Here is an 18350-nt window from a genome sequence, read left to right on the forward strand (position 1 = left end):
TGATATGTAACCCTCCTGTCCATTTTTTAACTAATCTGTTTTATACATCACCCACTGTAGAAAGAATAACTAAAAGACAGCAACACTTCTTATATTATCTCTGCTCAGACAGTTGGTAGACTGCACATAACATTTTGTCTCCCATATGCTGAAGATACAATGCACAAACATCAGACTAATACTCTACTACAAGGTCCACTCAGTTCATCTAGTAACAATTTCACTCTTTCTTTACACTCTCCTAAAAGGTGTGCGCCCTGACCTGGATGGCCCAGGCTAGCCTGATCTTATCAGATATCAGAAGCTAAGCAGGGTCAGCCCTGGTTAGTATTTAGATGGGAGACTACCAAGGAATACCAGGGTTGCTGTGCAGAGGAAGGCACTGGCAAACCACCTCTGTTAGTTTCTTGCCATGAAAACTCCCAAAAGGGGTCGCCATAAATCGGCTGCGACTTGACGGCACTTTACACACACACACAAAAGGGTGTGCACAGCTTCATAATAATTACTCCCATCTTCAGGCAAAATACATGTTTTTCTACGGCAGCACTGGCACTCAAACTCTTCTAACTTCTCCATGACATACGTCTCCCAAGGTCACTGCGGTTCATAAATTGGATAATACTGCTTTATGCTTAGCTATATACAATATTAAGCATAAAATTATTATCTTCTCAGCCTCTGAAAGAAAATAATGTAACATTCAAAAGGTCAAAAAAAATGAAATTGTGAATTCAGAAATCTTAATTTATGTTTATAAATGTCCATTCATTTTAGGCTCAAAAAAGCTGACTTTTAACCCAGGTCACAGAGATTGTCCTGAACCATGTAGTATTTCTAAATAGCATTTTTAAACCAATTTAGTAAAGTCAATTTATGAAACTTTTTGTGCAGAAAAAGCATGGGGCTACAAGGTCACCATTGTTTTTCAATCGTAACACCTGGGTATCTTGAAAGACCTATGATTAAAAGGACAGTTTTAAAGGACTTCAGAAGGTTAACTAGTTTCTTTTCGTTGCAGAATGCAACAGCTTTATATATTTAATCCTGCCTAAAGCAAATTATGACATCTGACCTGGATACATGCTTATATTGTTGCCAATTACAATTTAATTCATGTCATAATAAGCTCATTTTGACAGTCATCTATTTGCAAACAACTTTGTGTGTTGGGGTTTAAGTTTACATTTTATCCGAAATGAGCAAACCATAATCCTTAACTTCAGGATTATTATTTTGTTACATTTTTATCCTGTCCTCCCAAAGAACTCAGAGCCTTATGATCACTGTACTAGGTAGCTTGCATACAATCCTAAACAGAGTTACACCCTTCAAAATCCATTGAAATTTAAATCCATTCAGATTGCACTGTTGGGCTGGGAAAAACAATTTGCCCAAATTCACGCAGTAAGCATTAAACTTTGTGGAGTTTTGAAATTCGCGGTATTGTAGCCTCTATTCTCAGCTGGTTGTCTCCTTACTGTGGCAAGCATCCTAATCTTCATTTTTTAGATATCTATAATCTTCATGATTGAAAAAAAAAACAATTTTCAAGACAAAATATTATCCTAAAAAATAAATACAGATGTTTAGAGCTTTCCTTTTGTAATTATTCAAGTTTATATTATCATGGGGACTACTTTCATTTCTGAGCACTTGAAAATGGTCAATGCCATTAATATGATAAAGCCACAATCATATATAATTTCAAAAGAAATAAACATTTCTAGAGCTTCTGTATATACAGTCATTCTTCCCAGACACCGAAGGAGTCTTGTGTCACCTAATCAGAGTCACTGAAACATTAATAAGCTGTGGTGGACTACAGCCCATGACACCAAATGTATGAAGAAATTATCTGATAAAGTGGGTGCTAGGCCATGAAAGCATAATAAATCTTCAATAAATCTCGTAAGGTACCATGCACCAACACTGCTACTGCGTTTGGATTTCTAACCATTCTACACCAGGAAATCAAGTCTTCTTTGCCTTTGCCTTTACTTACAGGAAACCATGTATGTGTTAATGTATCAAAATGAACACGTGTTTTTGAAACCAAAAGTAACCCATCATAAGAAACCATGAAGAAGAATATATAGAAAGTGTAACTAAAATCCATGTTGGTTTTTTTTGTAATTAAAGAATAGTTCCATTTTCCAATAGGATCTGCCTTTGTGGGTCTGGCAGTATAGGTACAATAAGTCATTTGTTTTTTCACTGTTGGTTATTTGAGGATGATAGACAGAGACTGGTTGAATCATTTGATAATGGAAAGAAGGCACTCACTCACCCTGATATTTTTATAACAAATCAGAGATGGTAAAGACTACAAAATTTATATATATTGACTGCCTATTTTAAAGAATAAGGGAAATATAATAAAAAATTTAGCCATTGTGCTTTAGTGTGGTCCTGCTTAAGACCTATTGGTCATTCGAGCAGAATCATTAAAATAACAAATTAAAAAGTATTTGGTTAGTTTGTCCATGGGTTGATTTTCAATTAAAATAGTCCCCAAGATAGTTTACTGCAGACTTAATAGATACAAGCAAAGCATTAATATAAACAAAAAACAAGGAATCCAATTAAAAAAACACACATCAATTTACAGTTTATTTATATTTATTTTATGTATTTTGAACATGCATATACTGCTTTTCTCCTGCAACATAGGACCCAAAGCAGGTTACAAACTTTAAAGTCAAACAATTGAAACAGCATGACAACTCAAAATCCAAATACATCAAGACATCCGTTACTAATGCCGCTACAGATTCTAACTGACAGTCTCTTCTTGACATCACCTGAACCTCAAAAGCTTCTTTCAACAACTGTGAAAAAAATCTCCAGAGCAGCACTTGATCTTGGAGAAAAATATTACACCACTGAAACACTACGGACAAATATTAGAAGAGGTGACAACCATCAGGCCAAGATGGTAAGAAGTTGTTCCCTTCCCAGTACCTGGTAGCAAGTCTTTATTTATACCATCTCTAGGCAGGGGGTGAAGCTCTGTAGGTTTCAGCTAGAGATGTGAAGGCGTGAGTGGGGGGAAAGAGAAATTTGGGGGGAGCCCCCAAACAGACTCCCTCCTCCCAGTTTTTCTAACAGAAACTAGGACGTTTTAGGGAGTGCTGAAAAAACTTCCCATGAAACAATTCTCCTTTTAAAGAGAGAGAAACATTGTATTAAATGTATAAAATGAACATGTCTGACAACTTTTGGGGGAACACTGTAAAAAAAATCCTCCTGTTTTATCCCTTTTATTTTATAAACTAATAGAGTTAATTTAGAAGTAAAACAGCATAACTGTTTCAGATAGGTACCTATGTGTAATGGTTTCAAATAGGAACAGTTCTTTGTGTGTTAAGTGCCATCAAGTCACAGCTGACTGAAGGTGACCCTAGCCTAGAGGGTTTTCAAGACAAGAGATGTTCAGAGGTGGTTTGCCAATGCCTACCTCCATATGGGCTGAGAGAGTGCTAAAGTTCCTTAAATAGACCTGCTACTTAGGCTAACAATTTCCACACACAACACAGATATCTCCCACAGCATCTCACTCTTCACCCACTCAACTTTCTTCTCCCCTCTCTCACACCCAAACCCTCTCTACAAACCTGTCAACTCCTCCCCCTAGGGTACAGCTACTACCCAATCACAACACACTTAAATCTCCCATCCAGCCCCCCTCCTTCTTACTCTAGAAATCTTGCTTTTAAACACAGCAACACATATAAACATCCCACATTAAATCACAGAAGAAGAAAAAAACCAAGATATTTTCACAGCAAAACACCACACTAGTTCATTAGCATGGCAGGCTTTTAAATAATACATCAAGCAGGCATTAAAAAAAAAGTACAACCCTTGAAGGGCAGAAGTGAACATTATGAGAAAGCCCAGGTCACATCAAATTGGCCCATTTGTAGTTCCACTGTTGTGCATCATAACCAGGCGTCCATGCTGAACATGGACTGTCACATGCAATGCTACCTCAGATGTAGCTTTTCCAAGACAAAAGTAATCACTGTACATAACAGTAAAACAACTGAGCTCCACGTGGATGATGAAAGCAGTAATGGGCCTCTGCTTATTCACGAGACTCTCCATGTATGCAGGATAACATAACTCTAGAATTCAATCAAAAGCAAAAATATTACAACAAAAAATTTGTTGGAACTGAAAGTGCTCTAGAAAGGGAGGGAATGTTGAGAGTGGCTGAGTGTGAATTAAAGAAAAACTAGGGGCGGGGGGAGGTCAGCTGGTACAAGATAACAGAATCCCACAAGGGAAAATGGTGGAATGGGGTTTCCAAGTTGTCTCAACTCCCATGATTCTTCATGGACCTCCAGCTTGTACTTTACTAAACCACAACCCCAATGTTGATATCTATGGTTAATTGGGGATTAAAAATTTGCTTTCATTACCACAATCCTTTATGGATTACTTTGTAGCACTACAATATTCATATCTTACCATTTGTTCTTTTGTGTTGTCAAATCACAACTGACTCAGGTGACCCCATAGGGTTTTCAAGGCAAGAGATGTTCGCAGATGGCTTGCCATTCCCTGCCTCCGCATCATGACCCTGGAACTCCTTGGAGATTGCCTACCCAAACACTAACCAGGGCTGACCCTGCTTAGCTTCTGAGATCTGACAGATCAGGCTAGCTTGGGGCTATCCAGGTCAGGGCTATCTTACCATACCAGTATGTAAATGCTAAGGCTGAACACTAACAGCTTACTCCATTCATGTCTACTCATATGCAGGCATACACAAAGTAACACTTTGTGCATATAGGTTTGTTATAGTACGAGGAATACCAGAGTGCATCACAGGCAGATACTCCAGCAAAAATATTATGATTGAAATGCACAGAATCTCCCTGTTGGTTCTTCAAACCATCTGAAGGCTTTCTGCAATTTGTGTCCTCTATATGGAATAATATAGTAATATCAACCTATTTGCCCAAAAGATAAATATCTAGGGAGAGAAGCACATACTGAATCTTAATAACTTTGACCACTATTTTGCAAGAGTAATTCCTCATAGGAAGCTAATAGATGATACAATGCCAGTACATTTGGCAACATTTTGCCAATACCAAAATGTCCACTTCTCTTAAACTCACAAGTATGCTGTAAGCTTTTCAATCAAGTCTAATGCCTACCTATGTAGTAATTTTTCTAAGAAACAAGTAAGATTTCAAAATATTGTAATATCTAAAAGGAATCGTTGTCATCCTTGCAAATAGAATGCATAAATGTACATTTATGCTTCTATCTTATATGAATGATTGTGTGACCTGTTGGCCACAGCAAATGAAAGAAACAGGAAGGCACCACTCCTTTTCTTACCATAGAAACTGAAACAGGTGGTTTCACTAAAAATGTATAAAATTATTGGTAGCTTTACAGTAAGCCATAGCTTACAGACAAAATGTGAAGTTTATTTTGTAAGGATACATTTGAACTACAATATGAACCCTCAATCAAAACTAAAGTTACAGGGAAGAATTATTTCAACTTCACACACACACCCCGCCGCCAAAGACTTCAGTGGACTGAATAACAATTAGTCATTAAAACGGAGCTTCCTGTCTTTGATCAAATAAGAGTAATTTGCTTTTTTGCAAAAAAAGAAAAGCTTCCCAAATAAAGCCAAAAGTGACTAGTCCACAACACAACACATGTTACTAGCCTACACATTTTTAGGTCAATCACTTGTGGCCTAAAGACAATGGAAACATTATAAAACCTGCTGAAGTAAAGGTTTCAAATTAAGTGTGTGCCCCTTCTCTTTATCACACACTTGAAGAACAGCATGGCAAGGACATTTCTTGTGATGGTCCAAACATGCACTATGATCTGCTCAGCCTCTACTCAAAAAAGAAAATTGATTGAAATCTAATAAATCAGGCCACTGTGCATACAGGACTACATGTGAAACACCCACACCACTTTTTTTTTTTTTAAGGTACATCATAGGAGCTGCATCACAGTCCTGATAACTGGGCTCAGGTAAGCAACTAGGAACTTGTTTTACGGAACTATTTCCTGAACCAAAAAGACTGACATTTGTGTTTCAAATGTGGTTTCTATTTCCCCCAGATCAATTCTACTTTCAATGAGAGGGGAAATCCTTGACAAAGCAATTCCTTAATAGGCAAGAGAAGGTAAATGAGTAGACTATTGATGGATGTGGGACACTCAAATCCAGGCTCAGACACTAGGTGTATTAAGAGAATTGCACCTCTCAGCCTAACCTACCCCACAACAGTATTGTGAAGCTGAAACAACACTTTTAGTCCCTTGGGTTGAGCCAATACTGATTTAATACATTGACATTCACGACAAATAATATTCCAGGCTAGAACTTGCATTTAGAAAATGTTTGCAAGGATACACAACCTCTGTCAGAACTTAACTTGCCCCAAACACACATTGCCACTTTCTCTAGCAGAGGCAAGATTTTCAGAGCAAAAGAACTCCCTCACCCTCTCAGATCCTCGACTGTGGAAAAACAGGGGCTTGGGGGGGGGGCAGGATCAGCACCCTCCAACACTATTAATATGTCTCCGTCAACCCCCCCGCCCAAGCCAACGAAAGTAAAGCTTGCACGATTTCACAAATATCATCCCTCTTCTCACACTTGGTATATTTCCCACTCGCATCCTAAGAAAGGAAGGCGGCGACAACTTGGCTAAATCCTTACTGTCCCAAACAGCAAGAGACCATCCCTGCCTCCCTGCCTCCCCCCGGAAAGAAACCGACCCTTCTTCCGCCTCCCGCAGGGTCTTCCTCCATCCACCCAAGTCCCAGGAGGCCGGCGAGCCCTCCGGAGCCCTCCCGGCGGCCAGGCGCCAGACGTCACACGCCAGGCCCGTCGCGGGACCTTCCTCCCGCCCCCGGCAACTAACTTATGGGAAGCGAAAGCAACGAGGTAGGCGGCAGAGGCGGCGCAACAAGTTCCCTGCCGGGCCCGGACTCGACTCCCCCTTCTCCCCTCGGCCTCCTCCTCCTCCTCGCCCTCCCTTCCCTCGCCCCACTGCCGCCCGCGGCTCTCCCTCACCTCCGCCATGTTCGCCGCGCAGCTGGGGCGGGCCGAGCCAGGAGAGGAGAGTCACATCGCCGCCACGGCGAAGGAGGAGGAAGGAACGGCGCGGAGGGGCAGCGGGAGCGGCGCCCACCGTCTCCGAGGAGGCAGCGGTGGAGGGGGGAAGGGAGGGGGAGGAAGAGCCGCGACGTCACCGCGCAAAGGGGGTGGGCGCGCCCGCGACACCGCCCCCCTCTCTCTCTCTCTCCCCGCCCCCCCCGCCTCTTTCTGTGTGAGCGCGAGCGGCTCAGCGTCACGAGACGGCAGCGCCCGCTTTCCGGCGTTACCTCAAGCAAACAGCCCCCCCCCCCCGCATAAACGGTTTCTTCCCAACGGCATCGATAGTTTGAACTCGCGCCGAAGGGAGCGTTTATGTTCCTGATGTCTTCTTTAGGTCGTCACTCCCCCCCATCCTTCCCCACCCCCCGCGCGGACAAACTCACTTTTTTTTAACCAAGCGGACCCGCCAAAAAATGGGAAACTCCCTGAAGTTCGGCCAGCCAACCATAACCCGGTCAAGACAAAGTCATAAGCAAACGCTTAGTGAGCCGCTTTACCTCCCCTGTAGGTGTCGTACATGGTTGTCACCCACGTCCATAATATTTCCTGTGTGAGGACTCCAGTTTCCTTCCAGATTTCTGTTAAATTAATGGAGGAAAGTCTTCTGAACTGAAAATGGGGAACACTGAAGTTCAGTCCGAGTCTCACCTCAGCCGCTAAAGCAGGCCCCTCACTCCGCGTCTGGTATTCGAATGAGCGGCGCTCAGACATGACGGCGGCTGGTGAGAAAGGCACAGGACAGGAAGTTCAGCTTGTTCAAATCTGACGAAATTAAATTGCTTGTTTGTTATTTTCTAAGTAATCCCCCCCTCTCTTTTTTAACGCATCGCCTCTCCTCCTCCTAAAAAGTTCCCTTTGCTAAGGGAATTGCCTATATTCTACACAACTCCACTGGATCAGTGCCATCCTAAGAAGTGTTACACCCTTCTAAGCCGAACGACTTCAGTGGACTCAGGAGGGTGTTGTAATTCTGTTTAGGACTGCGCTGTAAGGTAGGCCGCATTTGATCTCGGGACTGGTAGGCAGAGACGTGACTGGATTTAACACTCCTCAAGCAGAAACGGATGGATGCGGCATAGAATACAGCCTGGCAAAATCTTTTAGGCCCCAATTCTAGTTACATGACCGAAAACAATTTTATTGGTCAAAGCTGTTTGTGGGGAGGGGGGGACCCCTCTCGTGTAGGTTGTTTTACTTTTTTTATAAGAGCTGCTTGGTTGTTCCACCATTATAAAACAACCTCCCAAGGGAGGTGTGCCTGGACCCCTCACTTTTGATCTTTAGGAGGCAGCTGAAGACTGTTTTATGTAGGACCACATTTTATTAAGTTACTAGCAGTCCTAAATTGTGATTTAAAATGTTGCTTTTTATCTATTTTATATATTCTGTTTTATGTGTTTTATCTATATTGTAAGCCGCCTTGAGCACCATAAGGAAGAAAGGCATCTAATAAATGTTTTAAATAAATAAATGTTTTAAACAAACTCCAGGACACTCTGAGGGGCAGATTCACCCTATGACCAAATGATGCCTGTTAACTTTGAGTGTTAAGGTTGCAAGAAACATATTTTAAGCATCTCTTGTCCAGCTGACTGTGTAATCCACATTCTCTGCTCAACACACTTTTGCCAATTATGTGGCTACATCATGACTAAGAAAAGAAGATGGCCTCCCTAGCCACTGAATCCAGAAGGGTGACTTTGATAGTGACATGGCCCAAAGGAAGGAAGAGAATTTATTAGTCTAAAAAGGATACCGGTAAGCTTTGATGGCCGAAAAATGGGGAATCATGGGGCGGGGGGCTTTTATTCTAACAGGTTCTTTGCTTTGTGTGTGTTAAGTGCTGTCAAGTAGCTTCCGACTCATGGCGACCCTATGAATGAAAGTCCTCCAAAATGTCCTATCTTTGACAGCCTTGCTCAGATCTTGCAAATTGAAGGCTGTGGCTTTCTTTATTGAGTCAATCCATCTCTTGTTGGGTCTTCCTCTTTTCCTGCTGCCCTCAACTTTTCCTAGCATGACTGTCTTTTCCAGTGACTCTTGTCGTCCCATGACGTGACCAAAATACGACAGCCTCAGTTTAGTCATTTTAGCTTCTAGGGGCAGTTCAGGCTTGATTTGATCTATAACCCACTGATTTGTTTTTTTGGCAGTCCACGGAATCCGTAACACTCTCCTCCAACACCACATTTCAAAGGAATCTATTTTCTTCCTATCAGCTTTTTTCACTGTCCAGCTTTCACACCCATACATAGTAATAGGGAATATGATGGCATGAATTAATCTAGTCTTGGTGGCACATTAATTAATTAATCTAGTGACACATCCTTACACTTCAAAATATTTTCTAGCTCCTTCATGGCTGCCCTTCCCAGTCTCAATCTCCTTCTGATTTCTTGGCTGCAGTCTCCCATTTGGTTGATGGTGGAGCCAAGGAATAGAAAGTCTTGAACAATTTCAATTTCCTCATTGTCAACCTTAAAGTTATGTAATTCTCCTGTAGTCATTACTTTTGTTTTCTTGATGTTCAGCTGTAGTCCTGCTTTGGCACTTTCTCTTTTAACTTTCTTTGCTTTAGGACTTTGATAATCAAATAAAGCTCCCCTAATCTGTTTTTTTGCCCTGACCTGGATGGTCCAGGCTAGTTAGCCTGATCTCATCAGATCTTGAAAGCTAAGCAGGATGAGCCTTGGTTATTACCTGGTTGGGAGACTGCCAATGAAGTCCTGGGTGCTACACAGAGGCAGGCAATGGCAAACCACCTCTGTACATCTCTTGCCTCGAAATCCCTATGGGTGGCTGTTACTTGAATGGCACTTGCCTCCACCATCACCAGTTTGTTTTATGAACTCATTTTGACTTTATTTGGTTGACAGGAACCTTTGGGAATGGATTCCAATCCAGTGTGGAAATAATTGTTTGATATAGAATATTGCTTCAGGCAAGATTTTGGATAGATGGGACAGAAATATTTGAAATATATTATTTTTCCTTTTACCCTCATTCCACAATAAACCTCCTTGTTCCAACCTTTTCCCTCTCTATCTGGATGCTAGTATATGGAATGATATAGTATAGCCTAATCTCATAATTTCTTGGAAGGTAAACAGGGCCAGTACTTTGATGGGGGATCTCCTTTCCACCTCTATGTGTGAAACAGTGAACCAAAAATCCCTGGGAAATTGTTCAGCCCAACTTTAACTTGTAAGTGAATTCCACTGAGGTTAGCTGGATTTACACTCTCTCAAATAGGCATAGGATTGAAGTTATTCAGCCCAAACCTGTACATGTTTACTCAGAAGAAAATTCCACTGAATTCATCAGTGGTTATTCTCAAGTTAGTTTGTTTTGCCTTGGAGTTATCTGCCTTGACCAAGTTGGTATGTAACAACTATGTTTTGATATAACCATACACACATGCTTTAGCACAGTAACTCTTCTTAGCAAACAACAGAGGTGTGGTTTTAACTTGTCTGAACACTGGAAAATTATCATTCATGAATTCTTAATTATGACAAAGAGAAATTATGCCAGTATTACAGGCAGATATCTCAATACTTATATTTAAGATTGGGGTGCCAGTAAGTCTGGATTCAACCAAGAATCCTAGTTCAAGCTGAATTATCATGCATATAAAGTGAATTATAGTTTTATGGTTATATTTCTGTTTTGCTCTGTACACTTAGATGCAATCCTAAAAGGAGTTAAACCTTGGGTTGCCAACTCCAGGTTGGCCAATTCCTGGAGATTTGAGGATGGAGCCAGGGGAGGGAGGACCTCACAGGGTATAAAGGCCACCCTGCAAAGCAGCCATTTTCTCCAGGGGAACTGATCTCTGTAGTCTGGAGATCAGCTGTAATTCCAGGAGATCACCAGGTAACACCTGGAGTTTGGCAGCCCTAAACCCTTGATTTCAGTAGTTTTTTATTGTGCATTTTATAGTCATTTAATAATTGGGAGAAAAAGATCTTAAAAGGAAATCAAGGGAGAAAATATGGCAGCGTGGCTCATTAGGAGTAAATACCCTATTTCTTGAATGGCTATGTGTGTTTGCATTATGTGAATAAAGGAATTTTAAGCCTATTGTCTTCCTTTATAATAATAATATAAGCTTATCTTATTTCATGGTTAAGGTTAAATAATGTTGGATAGACAATGTTTTTTACAATATAATATATATAATGTGAAGCTTACAATATTACAATGCTCAGAATGTAAGTACACAAAAAATCCTTTAAAATGATTTCCTTAGTCTATTCAAGTTTGAAAGGGTGTGACTGCTTAGAATTGTACTGCAAGTTAATTTTGATTTTAGATGTTTGTTGACTCCACTATGTTCTTACACTGGCTACCATGTTTTTAATTCTCAAAATATAACTAATTTCTTTTAAGAAAATTTCAGGGCAATCAGCTATTGGCAGATATAACACCATGCATGAGCCAATTTGCACATACAGCATCTATGCTAATGAGCTTCCCACTGAAACAAATTTCAGCTGAGTATTCAAAATAATTCCAATTTATGTGATACTCTAATTAAAGATTGTGCTGTAAAACTAGAAACTGTTCATGAATTGGTTTCATTTGTTATAATGTTTTCTTTGTGTTGTACTCTGCTGTAAAAAACAGCTATACCCATAGTTGAATATTAATCAGCTTCCCACCCTAATGCTCAATCCTATGCACATTTACTTGGAAGAAATTCCCTTAAATGAAGTGGATCAAATAAACATGCATATGATTGGGATATATGTGTGTTTAACCACACACACTTTTAAGAAGCTTCTAGTTCTCAAGCAAGAAGGGTCTCAAGCAAGAAGAACCTTCTATCTAAGACGCATTCAACTGGAGACGCTAGGGATTGAACCTGTGACCTTCTCCATGAAAAGTGTATGCTTTTCCACTGAAGCCATTCAATTAGGATCACAGTTTTTATACGGTGCACCTATCTGGGTTGAAGCTTGGGAATCTATTGATTCCCTTTTGAACTATTTTCTTCATAAAATCACCGGTGCTCCTAACTGTATTGCCGGGGTTTCACTGTGTGCCAAACTGGGCCTTAGCTCCCTTGAAGCTTGGATTTGGGCTGCATCTTTTAGATTCTGGGTCAAGATTAGGGTTGCCAACTACCAGTTATTAGCTGGAGATCTCCTGCTATTACAACTGGTCTCCAGCAGATAGAGATCAGTTCACCTGGAGAAAATGGTCACTTTGACAATTGGACTCTATAGCAGTGAAATCCCTTCCCTCCTCAAACCCCGCCCTCCTCAGGCTCTGCCTCAAAAACCTCCCGCTGGTTGTGAAGAGGGACCTGGCAACCCTAGTCAAGATTAATTTCTCCACGGAGTTGAATGGATACTTACATCTACTTCAAGCTGATTCTTATCAGACCTCATGGAGTAAACTGGTTGAATGTCCTATCCAGTCTTTAGGAATCTCTCTGACCTAAAGGAGTGTGGGCCATCGTAAGCTCTTTCTTCAGTCCTGAGCTGCTGGATTTCAGAAATACTACAATAAGAGCATGTAGACTATGTTCACCTCTATACCTAGTTCTAAACTTGCCACAATCTCTCCCAATATATTTTGATTTTCTGACAATCACACAATAGAGACGATTATTTATGTTGGCTAGGCTGAATGCCATTCCATCAGGGGAATTAATGGGTCATTTAAATAGAGTACTGTATGGTGAGAGAGTATGTCAATGTGGTTCTGGCCGAATAGACACTCTTCAGCATTCCTTGTTTAGCTGCGACCTGCTCAATGAAGCTAGAGACAGATGGATAAGGACTTTTATCTGGCAATCTGTCTGTGAATTGGATAATTTGAGGGTTCTTTTAGCAGGGGTGGATTTTAATATTACATTGGCAGTTGCCAAATACTAATTTCTTATTGGTTATCTAGGTGTGTGTGTGTGTGTGTGTAGTTCTTTTTCTTTAGTTTTGATCTTAGACCAGGTCCTTGGTGTGGTGGCATCTGCTGTTAAAAGCAACAGTTTTAACCAATCAAATATCAAATGGCCAATCAAATATCCAATGGCCAATCAGAAGCCTTGCTGAAAAAGAGGTCCTCCTGGTCCTTCTCAATTTCTAAAAACATTTGGTGGGTACCAGGAGAAGTGTCAGTCAGCACTATGTTGCCCGTGGACACCACGTTGGGGACCCCTGTTCTACATGCACTTTTGAGGAACACTATTCTTTTCTGCTTTCTGCAAGTGGCCCGTGATACAATAAATGATAAAAGCATGGTGTTTAGAGTTTGGCGAATCATGCCTTAGGACAGTGAGAACTACTATATGATGTACAGGCTACTTGCAAGTGTACCGTTCTGTGTAATCTAAATTATAATAGTTTCGCCCAAATGGAAAAGGTTGTTACTAGACAGAATTGTGGAGAACTGCTGAAAACCAGTCTGTGAAGTGAACATTAAAGATGGAATGTATCCTAATAGGTCACCATTTTTGTATAAAGCTAGACTCCTTTTTACCAGTCCGTTTGAATGTAAATGTAGGATTGTCTTCTGCCATTGTTTTAATAAATCATATTTTATGAACACATGAAGCTGCCTTATACTGAATCAGACCCTTGGTTCATCAAAGTCACTTGTCTACCGACAGCGGCTCTCCAGGGTCTCAGGCAGAAGTCTTTCACATCACCTACTTGCCTAGTCCCTTTAACTGGAGGTGCTGGGGATTGAACCTGGGACCTTCTGCATGCCAAGCAGATGCTCTACCACTGAGCCACGGCCCCTCCCCATTCAGCCCATTCCTGAGAAGAGGTTGCTAATAGCCACTACTATTAATAAAATCAAGGCATGTAATAGGTTAACATTTATTTAACTGGATAAACTTTTCTTGATGGAGGTACAAAATATAGTTGGATACCCAAAGGTTGGGTGGAAAATGAAATATATTTATTATAAAGCGCTCTTGCAGATATTAAAAACAAGCCTATATGGCAACAAATACAAGATTGATATAGTCTAAAACCACATGCCAAATGTGTTTCGACCCTCAGGCCTGCATCAGTGGTCTAATAAAACGTCTTATGCACACATACACATTAATAAACAGATAATTTTGTAACAGCCCAGGTATGTATTTAAGGATGTATTCCAAATGAACTCTGTGCCTGCGATGTCAGATTGTTATTAAAATATGTTTTAAATTGTAAAGGCACACAAACGTGGAATGCAGTCTGAATATTTCTGAGCTGACCGGTGGTTGGTTGGTGGATATTTGGTTGATACTGTTATGACACAGGGTGCATAACAGTATCAACCAAATAGACGGTTGTCTTTAGGGTAGGTTCCCCTCACCTGTTTTGGTACGAAATATAGTTTTCACAGGCAAAGATACTGCAACATAGAAAATTATAACCAACAGTGCTAACAAACTGCCAAACTGTGTTGGAGATGCTAAGGTGAGAAGGCATAGCCTTCTTCAGACATTATATTCACAAATTATATTCAGACATTGTATTCACAAATACCAGGAGTCTGCCAACTGTACATATCAGGAGCACGCTACCCATGATCTGCCTGATACGCATGGTCATCATGTTGTCTGAAAGGGGCAATACCTAGCTTTTGCATGCCTCTGTACATGCTACATGAAACGGTGATTTTTCAAGGTTCTGATTTTTGTATGCTAAATTCATATGTTGCCCTTTTCAGACAACTTGGTGACCGTGTGTATCAGGAGGATACCTGTGGGGATGCCAGCCTCTCAGTACATATGATCACAACTTCTGAACTGGGCCCATGTGTCAGAGTTATCCTAATCATGATAGTCATGATAAAGTATAATAAACCAGGAGATGCTATCATAATAATGTTGGTGAAGAGCCAATAAGGTTGCATCTGGCAACACAGACACTTTTAAATATCTAAAGTGGGGAAAAAAGACAGTGGTGGCTGTTCTTGGCATCTACCTCCCCCAACTGTTGTGGCAAGCATGATCCCATGATTATATGTAGGGTTTCCAGGTCCCTCTTTGCCACCAGCGGGAGGTTTTGGGGATGGTGCCTGAGGAGGGCTGGGTTGGGGGAGAGGAGGGGAGGGACTTCAATGCCGTCGAGTCCAATGGCCAAAGCGGCCATTTTCTCCAGGTGAGCGGATCTCTATCGGCTGGAGATCAGTTGTAATAGCAGGAGATCTCCAGTGAGTACCTGGAGGTTGGCAACCCTAATTAAATGTCTAGCTTGTCAGATGGCAACTTATCATTTGAATTCACAGAGGAATCAAGTGGTGAAGTCCAATAATTTATCTTTTTCTTTTGCTTAGTCTTTTGTGTAGCAGTTTAATTGTGTTAAACCAGTGAAAAAACTGGTGGAATACACAACCCCAAGACTGTTGGAAGTGAAGGACTTTGCGCTGTCTCTTAACCTCACACTTCAGAGGGGGACTAAAGAGAGAGTGAGGGAGAGAGGTCAGGACACTGAACATCCTTCCTTTCTACTGCTCTGTTGCTATCCCTTTGATGTGTAGATTGCTACTCTCAGGGAAACTTCCTTCTGGCTGACACCTTCTCTCCACACTTCTCTCTTCTCCATTTTGGCACCATGAGGGCAGGACATGCATCCTGCATCACTATCCATCCTAGTTAGTTAGACTGGATTAGAAACCTATCTCTAACCTGTCTAGAATGGAGTTCCTTACAATAAAGAACTCACATTAGTTTTGTAAAGATAAAGAGGCTCCGTGTGTAACTTTGTTTCTTAGCAGCAGACACAAACCTGATGGCACTCTGCAGCGCATATGTGCCTTGATCACTCGGCTACTCTAATATAATAATCCCAATAAACACAACCCCAAGATTTCTCCCTTTTGGCTAAAGGTACAATCCAGAACAATACTTGGTTTGTGCATTTTGATTAAAAGTAATGGACTTCAAATAGGATTGCCAACTCCACGGTGGGAAATTCCTGGAGATTTGGGGGATAGAGCCTCGTAGAGAAGGGTTTGGTGAGGAGAGGGACTTCAGCAGGGTATAATGCCATAGAGACTACCCTCCAAAGCAGCCAGTTTCTCCAGGGGAACTGATCTCTGTTGTCTGGAGATCAGTTGTAATGCTGGGAAATCTCCAGGGGCTCCAGTTGGAGCTTGTGAATCCTGGCTCCACAATGCCTAACTTTGTCCTGGATTATGCCCTATTAAATGGAAGAGACAGGAATCACTTACATTTTGATCCTGAAAAGCAATTCACTTCTGAGTACCTGGAGAAGTGTTTGCTTACATTCTTTTATTGCTTTACTACATGGTGGACAAATAAGAGAATTACCAACAGCAGCTCAGGGAAAGCAGAGAAAAGGACAACTTTCCATCTTTTATATCAGTACCCCTTCCAATCAAGACATGATCCTACATCACAGAACTCAAGCTTGTGTCCAATTTACTTCAGCTATGCTGTCTCAAGAAATGTACTTTTTAAAGCCATTATTAAATAATATCCATGGCATTTCATGGGTAGTAATAAACAACATCTTCTCTTTATTTCAAAGTATTTCCTTTGTGGCTTTTCTGACATGAATTTATCATTTCTTTGTATGAAGGTTCTTTTCTTAAATCAAGATTAATGCTGATAATTGGCAGTCCATATAAATGATCCAAGCTACAGCTGACTGCCATTATTGCTTTCAGCCCCAGAAGAACACCATCATTTCAGTCTGATTTTCAAGTATAAAAGAGAAAACTTCAAAGGTAGTCAGTCATCTTCTGCAGAATCAAATTGTCTGTGGTTAAAATGTCTTGTTCATTTCTGTTGAGATCCAATTCCACTTTGAAGCACAAATTCATTTGCAAGTTAATGCAGTATCCTCTTAATTCTTTAAGAATATTTCAGCTGTCTCAAATCTAGCAATATTGTAAACTTGACTTTCTTATTCTCCTTAGTATTGACTCTGTCTTCATTTAACGAGATGGCTATAAAAAGAAACTTGATTTCCTTCCACCCAAAAATCAACATAATGCTTAATTGTGTTTATTTGTTTATAAGTCCTCTGCCGTTTTTAAACATTACAGTTCCCAAAATGCTGTGCAATAGAATTATAACAATAAAAGCAATAAACAATAAAACTACAGTTGTTACATGTAAATAGTAGCTAGTTAACATATAAAACATATACAACCAGAGATCGATCAATCACTTTAATGGTTGTTGGGAGCCAGTATAGTATAGTGCTTAGATAGACAGACCCAGGTTCAAATCCCCATTCTGCCTTGAAACCTTACTGGGTGACCTTGGGCCAATCACACTCTCAGGCTAACCTACCTCACAGGGTGGTTGTGAGGATAAAATGGAGGAGAGGAAAACTATGTAAGCATTTTTGAGTTTCCATTGGGGAGAACAGCAGGGTATAAAGGAAGTTAAAAAGTTGTCAAGATGTTAACAGGATATGCAGTAAAGGGATGCAGTTGGTGAATCAGCTTGAAACTCTAGTAGTTCTGGTCACTTAGATATAGGAAGAAGATCAGATCCAGATTCCTGACACATGCAGCTCCATCCTATTTGGACGGTGTTTCAGTTTATTACGTCCATTACTAACTCTAAAAAGGTATTTAAATGCATCTGTAAGTGGTCTCTCAGGTGCCTTTAAAAGAGAGTAATTTTCATGTAGCTCATTTGTTCACAGATATTCTTAGCTGAGCACTATGAATTTTTTTTTGGTAATCTTTGAGTACGTTTCCTTGCATATTTATCGCTGGTTCAAGTTAATAAGCACAGGAGCTATTTTGTGTGTGTGTTTGCTTCTACATTGTCACATTACCTGCTCAAATTCATAAATAAACAAAACATTACAGTAATAATGGTCTCTCTGGTGTTCTTTCCTCTACATGTTGAGCGAGCCTGTAAACACTTGTTTTTCTCAGCCACTTTGGACTGTAGCTCCTGAATTATGGAACAACCTTCCTAATTGTGTTGGGAAGACATCTTTACTCGGCTTTCATAAGTTGTTTAGAAAGGCCTTCCTGTTGATGGCTGAAGGTGAGAAGTATAGATTTTAAGATATAATGGATTTGTATGTTATTTATGGTTGATTATTTGTTGTATTATATAATTTTTGTGGATATCTTTTAACTTGCCATTGGAATCTGCTGTGAGTTCCCTGTGTGAGAAAGTCCAACTGAAAGACTTTTAAATAAATAAATGCATGTAAAAATTATCCTTCCGTTCCACAATAATCAGCCTCCAGGG

At 40.5% G+C, this 18350-nt stretch overlaps 1 protein-coding gene across 2 annotated transcripts in view; it reads right to left on the reverse strand.

The window, feature by feature from the left end:
- Window positions 1-7185, reverse strand: part of MIER1 (MIER1 transcriptional regulator) — a 41156-nt gene extending 33971 nt beyond the window's left edge. For both annotated transcript variants that reach the window (XM_056843966.1, XM_056843965.1), the window contains exon 1: window positions 7073-7185. In XM_056843966.1, the coding sequence (XP_056699944.1) occupies window positions 7073-7081 (9 nt within the window). In that variant the 5' untranslated portion in view covers window positions 7082-7185. The remainder of the gene's footprint in view (window positions 1-7072) is intronic.
- Window positions 7186-18350: the final 11165 nt, after the last annotated feature.

The sequence above is a fragment of the Euleptes europaea genome, chromosome 2 (assembly GCF_029931775.1).
Source record: "Euleptes europaea isolate rEulEur1 chromosome 2, rEulEur1.hap1, whole genome shotgun sequence".
NCBI classification, from domain to species: Eukaryota; Metazoa; Chordata; class Lepidosauria; order Squamata; family Sphaerodactylidae; genus Euleptes; species Euleptes europaea.